This window comes from Choloepus didactylus, chromosome 3 (genome assembly GCF_015220235.1).
Source record: "Choloepus didactylus isolate mChoDid1 chromosome 3, mChoDid1.pri, whole genome shotgun sequence".
Lineage (NCBI taxonomy): Eukaryota > Metazoa > Chordata > Mammalia > Pilosa > Megalonychidae > Choloepus > Choloepus didactylus.
The window spans coordinates 8261365-8274332 of record NC_051309.1 but is presented as its reverse complement, the minus strand read 5'-3'; the positions used below and the strand labels follow the sequence as shown (position 1 = coordinate 8274332).

Sequence of the window (12968 nt, the reverse complement as noted above, 5' to 3'; positions counted from 1 at the left end):
GCAAAGCAGCATTCCAGGAACTTGATTGCACAAATTTGAGAAATGTATATCCAGTGTCTAAATAATTCCTGGATGCCTTCACCATGCAGGACTGTAAACCTGGGTAATTGTGCTCTATTTTTCTATTTATTCCATCTCCTCTAACATGTTATCGATTTCTGGAAAGTCTTTTACATAAGCCTATGAGATTTTGATCTTACATTCTGCAAATGCAGAAGGTGGTTTCATATTATCAGCACATGTGCAAATCAACTAGGCTTAGGCTATGAAGACTTATGCCTAATCATTCTCAGTTGGTTTAAATTGCCTCTGGGTAAGAAGGTACAGTGCTGACTTCAGCAGCCAGAGTCTCCAAGAGAGCTAAAACAGATGATTCACCTTTTAGATGTGCTCAGGAAGGAAAGGTAAGGGCTTTGTTCGGTTTCTGCTGCTGGTTGGAGTCCAGACAGTTTATTTTATGGAAGATTCAGTCAGACCCCTGTGAGAAGGATTGTCCAGAAGATAAGGGCTTGTGTGCATGTGTGTGTGTGAGGGGGTGGGGGGTGTTATCGAGGTGTCAAAATTGTCCAAAGCGACAAGAATCAGCAGTTCTTAAACATATATGAACCAGGCTTTTGAGGCTATGTGCAAATACAATGCATTTTATGAAGAAAGGGTGGGCGTGGACCTCCGGAAAATCACAGGGTCTTAACTGCTGACTTGCCTTATTCCTCCCAGTGAGCAGCATCCAGTCATGCATTATATATATATATATTTTTTAATTCATTTTATTGAGATATATTCACATACCACACAGTCATACAAAACAAATCGCACATTCGATTGTTCACAGTACCATTACAGAGTTGTACATTCATCACCTAAACCAATCCCTGACACCTTCATTACCACACACACAAAAATAACAAGAATAATAATTAAAGTGAAAAAGAGCAATTGAAGTAAAAAAGAACACTGGGCACCTTTGTTTGTTTTCCTTCCCCCATTTTTCTGCTCATCCATCCATAAACTAGACAAAAGGGGAGTGTGGTCCTTATGGCTTTCCCAATCCCATTGTCACCCCTCATAAGCTACATTTTTATACAGCCGCCTTCAAGATTCATGGGTTCTGGGTTGTAGTTTGATAGTTTCAGGTATCCACCACCAGCTACCCCAATTCGTTAGAACCTAAAAAGGGTTGTCTGTATTGTGCGTAAGAGTGCCCACCAGAGTGACCTCTCGGCTCCTTTTGGAATCTGTCTGCCACTGAAGCTTATTTCATTTCCTTTCACATCCCTCTTTTGGTCAAGAAGATGTTCTCCGTCCCACGATGCCAGGTCTACATTCCTCCCTGGGAGTCATATTCCACGTTGCCAGGGAGATTCACTCCCCTGGGTGTCAGATTCCACATAGCGGGGAGGGCAGTGATTTCACCTGCCAAGTTGGCTTAGCTAGAGAAACAGGCATGCATAATATATTTAATGAACATTTACTAAATGCCAGGCGCTGTGCTAGGTGCTGGGATACAATGGTGAACCAAAAAGCCATGGCCCTGCCTTAGTAGCGTGTAGGACCATCTGATTCTAGGTGAATCAGATGTTTGTCTTGTAGACAAACAAGAGGTAAATAAACAAACATAGACATATGATCAAATACTGCAACATTGTAGGAGAATAATGGTGATGAATAAGAGCTTTGCAGGCTGAGGTGAGAAGATAAAATTTTATTCAAAATGGGAAGCCATTGAAAGTTTTTCAACTGGGGGAGGAGCCGATCAAATTTACATCTTAAAAATATTATTCTGGATGCTGTTTGGAAATTGGATGTGGAGTGAAAGCTGAGAGCCCAGTAAGGCAGTAACTGCAGGAGTCTGGACAACAGGTCATGATGATTTTGAGTAGGTTGTTGGCAACGAATATGGAGAAAAGAGCACAGATTCAGTATACGCTCTGGAGGTGGAAGCTACAGGTAGGAGGTGGGGAGGCAAAGAGAGAAATCAAGGGACACAAGCTTGTGTTTCTGGCTGGAGCAAATGGTGTATAGTGGATCATTTTCTGAGACAGGGAAGACAATGGGAAAGATGAGTCAAGAGCTGACTTTGAGATCCCTGTGAGACAGCCAAGAGTATATATAATCAAAAGGTAGCTGGAAAACGAGTCTGAGCCTCATGGAAAGGTCCAAGCAGGAGGTGTGGAGTTGGATGTTGTAAGCATGGCTTCCAAAGTTGTGGAGGGTGGATGAGAGCCCACAGAGAGGGAGGGTAGAGAGGAGAAATGGTGGTCCAGGGCAAAACCCTAGGGCTCACTGACATTTAGAGGTGGGATGGGAGAAGAAAAGTCAGCAAAGGAGAAGGAGACTAAGCCACTGTAAAGAGGCGCAAACCCAGGACAGCATGGGGTACAAAAGTCAAGAGGGACTTAGAGATCAATTAAGGCAAGGGCAGAAAAATGACCCTGGATTTGATGGCATGTTGCTCATCAGTGGCCGTACAAGGGTAGTTTTGTGGGTGTGATGTTGTCAGAAGCCAAGTTGGTATGGTGCAAGGAGTGATGGGGAGGTGAGAAGATTTGGACTTGACTGAGGGCAATAGGGAGCCTCTGAAGGTTGTAGGCAGGTGCGTGGGCAGTGTGTTACCTGCCACATCTGGTCATTCTGATAGTAGCAAGGACAATGGATTAGGCATGATAAGTTATTGGGAATCACCTAGAATCAGATGGCCCCAAAATTTGAAAGGTAGAAATGCTTTGCAGTTTGAATTCCTCCCTGGGATTTGATGATGAGGATGATGAAGATGAAGGAGCAACAGCAGTGTAACAGCTGACGTTATTGAGTATTTGCCTTATGCCAGGGCTGTACCAGGCACTGCACATGGCCTATCTTATCGAGTCCTCAACACAGTGTTCTGGGGAAGGGATCATCGCTGTTCTGTTGAGGTGGGGAAAGTCAGGGCAGATTGAAAGACATCAAATAATTTGCCTGAGACCACACAGATAAAAGATAGTTGGGGTCAGAAACAAGAGGGGGCAGGTCAGGAAGGAGCTTGTGACCATTTTCAGGACTGTGGCCTTTTCTCAAAGTGAAATGGGGAGCCACTGAAGGGTTTTGAGCAGAGCAGGCACATGGTACAACTTCCAGTTTCATGGATTGCTCGGAGGGCTGAGTTGAGAATAAACTGTCTCGGGGCAAGGATGGAAGCAGAGAGGCCGTTTAGGAAGCTATTGCTGCAATCTGGGGAAACAAGGAAGAGTGGCCTTGGACCATGGTAATAACATGGGGTGGTGAGAAGCTATCAGATTCTGGATATATTTTGAAGTTAGAGTGAGAGGGATTTTCAAATGCATCACATGTAGGTTATGTGAGAAAGAGAGGGTCAAACTGGATTCCAAGATTATTGACCTGAGCATGCAGATGGCATCTAAAGCCGTAACTGATGGGGTCTCCAAGACAGTGAATGCAGACGGAGAGAGGAAAGAACTGAGAGCTGGGCCTGGAGCACAGCAGTGATGAGGGGTCGGGGAGGACGGGAGGAAACGGCAAAGGGAGACCGAGAAGGGCAGCCAGTGGGGTGGGAGGAGATTTGCGGATGCTGTGCTGGACGCCAAGTGACAAAAGCACATAAGAAGGAGGAAGTGATCAACTGGGTCAAAATTAATGATGATTATGATGAATATATAAGTAAAAATCAAGTACAAGGGAGAAAAACAGCCCTGAAAAGAGAGTTGTTACTTCTATCAGGATTCAGCAAAGGACTTAGGCGTAAAAGCTACATTTTTACTCAGAGGAAGAATTCTACAGGTTTTCAAGGGGAGGTGGGAAGACAGCTCAGCACCTGCTTAGACATGGAGATCTGAAAAATGTGCTACACTGAGGAAACGTTGGGTTGAAATGCTACGTGTGTGTTTATGGTGGGGGTGGAGGGGCAGTGGGTGATGGAGGGAGGGAAATAGCAGCAGGTGAGAAAGAAGAGAGCAAAGGCCAGAAAGCATTAGGGAAAAGAATACTGTAAGCAGATTTGCATTCTAGAAAGAGTACTCTGGCTCTTGGGTGGAGAATAGGTTTGGAGGGAAGGAGGAGGATGTCACGATACCTGCCAGGAGGACATCACTGTTGTCTAGGTAGGGGGCCAGGTGAAGGGTTTACCTTAAACTGGAATGAAAAGGGAGTGCATGGAGTTTTGTGCTGCAGGTACTCTGATGAACAAACATAGCCTTGGACTCTGAAGCAACCACTGTGTTGGTGTTTGATGCTAATCAGAGCTAATTAGAGCTCTTATTATGTGCCAGACCCTCTTATAGGTGTTTTAAATGTATAAATTCATATAATCCACCCCCCTCAAACCTATGAACCTATGAAGTAGGTATTATTATTACCCCCATTTTACAGATGAGGAAACTGAGGCAAAACAAGGCTAAGTAGATTGCCCACTGGCTCATAGCTAATACGTGGCAGAGCTGGGCTTGCATGAAGCAGACCTGCTCGAGAGCCCTTCCTCTAACTTCCGGGCTTACTGCCCTCTGCAGTTCTGTTTTGTTGTGCTAGGTGAGTTAAAACAGTTGAAGAAAGAGAATACAGGCTCTAAAAATTAATAATCCCATGAGAAAAAAATCCCCCCTCTGACCGGGCAACCTCAGGAAAGAAAGATCAGTGGTGAGCAGGCCCTCATTTGTGACAAAAACAGCAAATAGTGGCACATTAGAGGATTGAGTCCTGGTCACAGGCTAGACATTGTGGATGTTCAGAGAAGGTTCTGAACTAATGTTGAAATAATAAAGAGCAAATGGAGAAGTCAAGGGATGCCGAGTAGACAGGGTCGACCAGTTGGCTATAGAGAAGGAAGGAGGAGTCCAGGTTTGATAATGGGCTGGTATTGTTTTGCTGTCTCTGAAGACCAAAACAAAGGAACCCCTTCAGGAATTGGCAATCAAGTCCAGTTGACCCAACCACTGGGTCCCAATTTTTATGTCTAAAAAGAGAATCTGCTTTATGTGACCCTGGTCACGCGACTGGTGCCAGGACAGAGACACTGTCTTTGGTTGACTGCCTGGCCTTACCAGTATCAATGTTGTTTACACTCTGACCCCACTGCATGTTTAGTTCTACTTTCTGATTTTCCCTGGCCACACAACCATGTTTGAACCACTTGCATCCACCAGACGTCTCCTGCTTTTGGCTGTGCTATACCTTCTACCTCCATCCTTCTTCAGCTTAACAAGGGCCCAATTATATTCCAAGACCTTGTTCAAATTCCACATCCTCTAATAAACCTTTCTGCCCCATCTCAGGCAGAATTATTTGCTCCTTCCTCTGTGGTTTTTTAGATTTTGCCAATATTTCCACTGCTAACCTACAAAGAGGAATTCTTGTCTTTTCACCTCAGCAGTTGCCGAGTTCATAAGCATTGGATAAATACTCAAGAAATGAACAAATAAATACTTGTCTGATAAGTTCAAATATGTCTTCAATGGTTTACTTTCACTACCTAGAAATAGCAAAGGTATGAAATGAAGACTCTTCTAGCACTTGTCTGTTTATCTGGAATCCCTTCACTGTCACTTAGTTGTCTGGGAAAATTACTTGACCTCTGAATTGTGTTTCTTCAGCTGTAAATCTGGGTTGATTGCACCCATCCTGCAGAGTCAGAGGGTTAAGCTGGCTAGTGTGTGCTGTGAGCCTGGCACCACGTCTGCATATTTAATATCTGGCATATCGCAGTGACTAGTAGACGGCAGCGGTGGTGGCAGTAAAACAGTCAGCTACTTGTGCAATTTTCTTTTGCAAAATGGAGATCTTTTGGCAAAATGATTTTGTGTACTCATACTTCTAAATAGATAATAAAAGTATAATAAATCATTCTTGTGAATCATCTGCAGAGAGGCACTGTGGGACTTTGGAGTCACACGGCTTGAGTTCAATCCAGTCTTCCCCACCTACCAGCTGGCAGCCGTGGGCGGGTAACTTATCCTACATGAGTCTTAGCCTCCTACATCACCCACAACAGGTTTCTTATGAGGAGTCAGTGAACCGATGAATGTGAAAAGGGTCAGGTACTACCCTACCTGCTGATACAGTACAAGATACAGTGTGTCCCCAAATATGATTTGGGGCATCTCCCAATCTTTTCAGAACAGACATCCATGCAGGGTGCATTGAAGCAGACCCTGGGACACCCAAGATCAGGGGAAAAAGAAAGATGCATCATGCTAACAGCAGGAACTTTCAAGAAGAGCGTGAAATAAACCCTCTGACATCCACCTTGGATAAATACAGCAGAACACATGTTTCTCACTGTAAATGTATTCTTTATTTTCATCACCTTTCAATGAAAGAGTGGCTCCTGTCAACACTATTTAATGATGTTGCAAATATATCCTAAAAAGCAGTATCATTTCTTTAAAAATGAAAGGTAACTGTAATGAAAGCTTGCAGTGGGAAAAGTATAAAATAGAAACTTGGTTAAATTTCAGCAGGCTCCTATCAAGAAAGAAAAATGGTATCACCACTCCATTAAAGCAGTAATAAAAACACACAGTTTTGCTTGTTCTCAAGCTAGCTGTTCTAAAAGAGAAGCCCATTAGCCATTTTCTTCTTACTGATCAAATAAACACGGCTTGTGTATATAATCATTCTGGGGGAAGGTCAAAATGAGGCTTCTAACTCTATGCTCAAAGTTAGGTTCCTAGGTAGGAGCACCAGCTCTGCTTTCCAGAAGACAGAGACATGTGACAGTTTCAGATACTACAGTAACAGAGAGACCTGTGGGGCTGTGGCTTTAGCCCGTTGAGCCTAGGCAGCTGATACAACTGCAGTCCCCTTGTGTTCCTTCTCTGGTCTGGGCTACCTTAGTTCTGACCATCTGGCAGGACCATGGTCGACGGGACCGGGTATTCCAAGGCATTGCAGTCATCTGACAAGAACACCAAATCCTAAAAATGAGACGGGTGATGAGCAGGAATGTAACTGAAGGTGGTTGCAGAGACTGCACGCAACTGTAGGACTCCTGATTATCCTCAGAGACCATTCCATTGTGCCCCTTTATGTGGAAACTTCCCATCTCTTACTCTCCCAAGGAGAATGAGTTGCTCTTCCCTCACATTCCCATAGAATCTTGTATATTCTTTTATTATTTATTGAATTCACTCATACATTGGTTCATCAGATGGATGGATGGGGGGACAGATGGATGGATGGATGTGAGTGGATAGGTGGATGGATGGATGAATGGATGGCTGGCTGGATGGGTGGATGGATGGATGTGTGCGTGGATGGATGGATGGATGGATGTGTGAGTGGATGGGTGGGTGGATGGATGGATGGATGGATGGATGGATGGATGGCTGAGCAAATGAATGAAATGCATCTTAATTTCTGAGCGACAACTCTGGACCAGGCATTGGGATATACCATGAGTAACAGCATCAGATCTCATCTTCAGACACTTTAGTCAATGATATCACTTATCAGACTGTAGGATAATTATAGCATCTTCCTGTCTTACCCCCACAGACCAAGAGGAAAGGGGAATGAGGAGGGAACAGACGCAGAGAGCAAATGTGTAATGAATCATTGGGGCATGAACAAATAACTTATAATTTAATAGTCAATTATTAACGTTTTCCGAAGGCTCACTCTGGGTCAGGCATGATGCTAGAATTCTACGTAAATCACCCTATTGAGGTTCTGAGGATCAACGGTTGCTACAGTGCCTGGCACACGTTAAGAGTAAAATTACTGTTATTCTTCCAACGATCTCATGAAAGATGCACTATTATGTCCCTGGTTTCCAAAGGAGGAGACTGCAGCTCAGAGAGGGACACTCCCTGCTGGGGAGCAGGGGGACAAAGACGAGAGCACAGGCCTGCCTGATGCTGAAGACTGCATCTTTAGGACCACGTGACTCTGCTCTGTGCATCTTAATCAGTGCTGATTTTCTGCGGTTCTCTGCCCTCTTCACACCAGAACCCTTGTGCTGCAGAGCACACCCAAAGAGCCCCCCTCCTCCAAGAACAATCCCCTGACCCCAGTGCACAGGGAATTCTTCCTTCTTGGAATTCCATAGCCCTCAGTTGGCACCCCTGACCCCCCACCCTTTTGGCTCTGGCAGAGTGGTCCTGTGTGGCTGGTGTGCAGTCCTGGGTTTTGACTCCGCACCTGCTGGAGCTCTTGGCTCGGTCAGGGCTAAACCCCAGTCACTTGCCCAGCCCTTCTCTCCTAGGCTCAGAAAGCCTTGCTGATAATGAGCAGAAGAGGGACCTCCAAAGGTGTGCACTCACCCGCCTGCAGAAGGAGTTCATAATGATGTACAGTTTCCGCACCTTGTCTTTCAGAGCGTCCACCTGGGCAACTTTCCAACACTGGGGCGAGGCCGCGAAGTCCCGCAGCCTGGCCAGCACACAGTAGTTCTGGAGTGGGGGACAGCAGGGAGGGTGCCGGGAGACGTGAGCAGCTGGAGGGAGGGAGCTGGGGCACCTGCTTCCTTCGGGATGGGACCCCTGCCCCCCCCCCATCCCGTGCCCTGTAAATCAGACCCAAGCCTCCTCACCCCCAGGCAGAAAGGCTCCACTTACATGTATGTCCAGGTACAGCCTGGGCAGGTATCTCACGCACGGCTCCTGCAGAAAGGGAGACGGGGTGTGGTGACCCCCAGGGGATCCCCGCCAGCCCTTCCGCAGCCCCAAACCCCTGACGCTGTGGCAAGCACTGTGATTTCCTGCTTCACATACCACATTCCTCTGGCAGTGGGGAAGCTGTGCTTCCAGGAGTCTGCATTTGGAATTCAACCTTTATATCCTGTACTGTGAGTAGACAACTGCTTCTGCACTCTCCCTCTCCGTGATTTTATGTTACTTTATTATCCTTTTGCTTCTGTGCATGCCTGGACACCAGAAGACCCAGACTGAAGTTCCAGCCTACCAGTCATCCCCGGTGTGACTCCCCTCCCCCTCTCTGACTCAGTTTCCCAATTGTGAAATTAGAGAGTTAGAACACATAATCACTCCACTTCCCTCCAGCTCTGCAGTTCAGAGCCTATGTACTTTTTTTTTTAACATTTTAAAATCAGGTGTCTTTAAAAGATGATTGCGCTATATAGTCAACAAGGAATTTATTGACTAAATTATAGTGCAACTAAACAGCAAAATGGTGCTACGAAAGAATAGTAATTTATTTAATACTTTTGTTTAAAAATGGTCAGAAAACTGCTTGTGCTGTTTCATCCACATTTTGTTTTCACCCACATACCTGCCCCGCAACCCCCACGTATGTATCTGAACACCTCTGCACAGACAAAAAGTTGAAATGCTCTCCAAAATGTTATCGCAGCAGTTACCTCTAGGTGGTAGAATTGCGAGTAATATTCATTTTCTGCTTTGTCCTTTGTGCATTTCCCCACCGTCTACAGAAAATGTTACTTTTCAAATTAGAAAGAAATACATGTTATTTAACTTCTAAAGAGAGCATAAAAAGAAGGTGTTAGTTAGGGTCTTGTAGACCCCAACACCTGAGAAACATTACATGCTATTTGAAGGGTTTTTACAAGTGGTAAAGGGATGCTTCTGAATTTTACCAAAGCTTTCAAGGTAGCTTATTGTGCTTTGTTTCTACCATATACAGTTCCCCTTGGCCCGCAGCTGATGTTTACGGAGACTTCACCCTTCGCCTCTAAAGGAACCTTAGTCCCCACAGCCACCCTGAGGGGGTGCTACTGTGACCACCTTTTACAGATGTGGAAACTGAGTTACAGACGCCCAAGTTGGCACAGCGGTTAAGGGGTGGTCTGTTCCGAGTCTGAGCCCCCCCTCCATCCCCATTCTCAATCAGTGGCTTCTGAACGGAAGGCCGAATCTTGGGCCTTAACCCTGAAGTTCTAGATTCTAGGAAGAGCTTTTTTGCCTTTGATAGCAGGCCTTTGATGTTTACAAGGAATTTGCAAACAAAAATGGTGATCTCTTTGATTATTTTTCCTTTCATTAAAAAATAAAAAAGCAAACCGCTGGTATTGTCTTTAATAAGGATGGGAATAAAACAAATACTCTTGCTCTTAACAGTTACCAAAAAAACAAAAAATCTCTGTTTTTTGTTTTTTTTTTTGCCTTGGTCAGGACGCCTGTGCTCAAGCACAACTCTGCTTGAGCCGGGGGCACTCACCCGGGGCTCGGTGGCCTGCAGGCTCTGGAAGGCGCCCGTGATCTCCCGGCTCAGGCCCAGCATCCTGGAGTAGCAGGTCGGGGGCGCGGGGCGCGCGGCGGGGGGCAGGGCCAGCAGCAGCAGCAGCAGCAGCGGCGGGAGCGGCCGGGACAGCATGGTCTCCGGGGCGGAGGGCTCACTGCAGCCCCTGGCGCTGCCGGCGCCCCTTTAAGCAGCCGCAGGGGAGGGGGAGGCAGCTGCCTGGGGGTGGTCCCAGGCTGAGCTCCACGCCCCCCGTTTCCTTTGGGGCCCAGCCAAAACCCGGAGAGGTCCAGCCAGGTGGGAGAGAGGATGGGGCACACCCGGGCTGGGGACACTGGATCCTTTCAGACCTGAAGGCCCCCTCGTTAAGGGGGGGCCTGGAAGGGAAGCAGGGAAGCGGGGTCTTCCTCTCCCCCTCTTTCACTGAGAAGTTCTCTCTGCAAGGGTTTTTCATGTCAGGTCTGAGATGGCAGGAGTAGCAGGGTGCCGGTGGTGGGGGTGGGATGCCGATGGCTGGGAAGGTCAGTCAGAGGCGAGGGGTGGGCAGCCTGGACCCTCAGTTACCATAGGGACTGTCCCAGAGCACAATTGGGTGGGGGACTAGCAGTGACTGATTGGCACTCACCCAAGCAGCCTCGGTGTCCACACCTGGTGGCCCTGGACGGTCATTTACTCTCCGAGGTGGCTGCGTCTCCTCAGCTGGAAGATGGGTGCAAGCTAGGACTTTCCTAAGGGGTTATCGAGAGCACCCACCACGCTATTCCACGGGAAGCTGCCAGCCCCGGGCCCCGCACCCAGCAGACCCAGAGGATGAGGCTTTTCTCTAAACATGGGTCTACTTTAGGGACGATGTTCTGGGTTTGCCAATTGTTGATCCTATAACAACTTCCAAGTCAAAGGGGTGGGCTCCCAGTGCAAAGCCAGGTTGTCACTTCTGGCTATGACCTTGGGCAAGTTTCTTAACTCTTTCCTTGCTCTCCCTACATGTTAAATAGGGTGACAACACTACCTAGCCTGGAGGAGGGCTGCGAGGAGGAATAAATGAGAAACCACTCCAAAGGAGCAAATCACAGTGTGTGGACCACATAGTGAGCTTCCCAGAGGTGTGAGCTAAAATCACTCCTTTCCTCAAATCCTGCAAATGTTTCTCTGAAGCAGAAGCTGCAGAAAATAGTCCCATTTTCCAGGTGGTAACTGAGCCTCAGAGAGTTCCAGCAACTTATGCAAGGTCAAAAACTTGGGGTGGGGGCAGCTTGGTCTCATCTTGAGACTCTGTGCCCTACTTCCTTCCATCTTTCCCCCTTGCAGTGTGGAGTGAGAGGTGAGCAGGACTCTTGCAATCTAAGTTTGGACCCCGACAGGGGACAAGCAAGGAGCAGGAACTGTCGGAGAAAGGAAGATTCCTACCTAGCACAGAGCATCACATACCTACCAGCAGCCACCATGCCAGCTGCCGAGCCTCACAAAAAGTCAGAGAAATGGGCGCTGTTATTCCTATTTCCTAGGAGAGGAAACTGAGGGTCTCGGGGTGGGGTGGGGGGTTATCCTGGCTGCAGGCACACAGCTGACAAGGAGGAAAGGAACCTGAGTCCAGTCTGCCATTGCCAAAGCCTCCTGCTGCAAGTGAGGGCGGAAGGCAGCCTGGGATGAGCTGCAAAGTCTCAAGACAAAACCACCAACGATGAGGACCAGAGGGTTTAGGGAAACAGAACATGGTGACCTGGGCATGGGGCAGGGTGGGGGTCAGCAATGGCCCCTCCTTGCTGAGTTTGCCTGGAGAAATCCCACCCTCAATCTGGGATCCCATTTTCTGTCCCCAGAGTGGCATCACCCCGGGCCCTGTCTGAAGTCACTTCCAGCCCTGACATTTTTTCCTATCTACTTTTCCAGTGTTAAAAGCCCTTGGCAGGGATCACAAGCCATGGCCTTCCTGTTTTGTAGGTAAGAATGTGTTTTCTAAACACCTCTAATGAGATGACGTAGGAACGGTCTCTTGGGCAACCTCTCAGACAGGGCAGAACTGTGTGTGCTTGGAGGTGGGCAAGCAGCAAACACAGACGTGTTTTTCTTCTGGCCGGGGGAGTCCACACTCTCCCTCCCGGGCAGGGCCGGGGGCGTGGGCCTCCCTGGCAGACTGGCCGGCCTCAGCCGGGGTCTCCAGGTCTGGTTTGCAGTGCTCCAGGGCTTCTGGTTGTGTTCATAGAACGGGCTAAAGTTCAGGACGGGGAAGGAAAACAAGCCCCTGGTTTTCACTGCCAGGTTTGGAGCAAAGAGACGCTGCTGTGCTGGAAAACAGGAGACATCTGTGCCTCTGAAGCTGGGATAAATGTGTTGCTCAGAGATCTGACTCCATTCTGCTCCAGAACACCGTGCGTGGTTGTTGAAGGGGCTTCGAGGGCACAGCAGATTAGCTCAGAGCTGCAAGGAGGCTTGCAGGCCCTCATGTCAAGTCCTTCTGGGAACGTTTTTGTCGAATAAGGAGCTCACAGTCCAACGGCGGGGGCAGACAGGGAATCACACGATGAGGATGCAGTGCAATCTGCCATGTCCAAGGGAGGCCTCACCTCCGACTCCGCCGAGCAGGGATGGGAGATAGGGACGCTCCCAGAGGAGAGGACCCCCACTCCGATTCCCCGGGGAGAGGGGGATGAGCGGGAACAGCCTGTGCAAACCCAGAGGCGGGCGAGCGTGCACGCTGGGAATCCGTGCTCCCCTCTGGTCCAGCTAGGCCTCCCCTGCATGATGCACTGAGGGATGTGTCTTGTCTCTGCCCCCCTCCCCTCCCGTGCTCCTTCAGCACAGAGGTCTGGCCCATCGCAGCGTCT

At 48.0% G+C, this 12968-nt stretch overlaps 1 protein-coding gene across 1 annotated transcript; it reads right to left on the bottom strand.

Annotated features, from left to right (window-relative positions):
• Positions 1-6270: 6270 nt before the first annotated feature.
• LOC119528537 (cytokine-like protein 1) lies at positions 6271-10929 on the bottom strand. Its single transcript, XM_037828891.1, has 5 exons — positions 10769-10929; positions 10123-10327; positions 8544-8588; positions 8250-8378; positions 6271-6902 (listed from the first exon to the last, which is right to left on the bottom strand). The coding sequence occupies exons 1-5, from the start codon at positions 10810-10812 to the stop codon at positions 6819-6821; spliced, it is 507 nt and encodes a 168-aa protein (XP_037684819.1). The 5' UTR covers positions 10813-10929; the 3' UTR covers positions 6271-6818.
• Positions 10930-12968: the final 2039 nt, after the last annotated feature.

Bases quoted from the DNA above. Each gene is read 5' to 3' on its own strand.
- LOC119528537 (XM_037828891.1), bottom strand. From the start codon at position 10,812: ATGACCGTCCAGGGCCACCAGGTGTGGACACCGAGGCTGCTTGG. The intron at 10,328-10,768 runs GTGAGTGCCAAT...GGCTGCTTAAAG, and splicing joins TGGACACCGAGGCTGCTTGG to GGGCGCCGGCAGCGCCAGGG. The intron at 8,379-8,543 runs GTAAGTGGAGCC...CCCCCACTCCAG, and splicing joins GGCTGTACCTGGACATACAT to AACTACTGTGTGCTGGCCAG.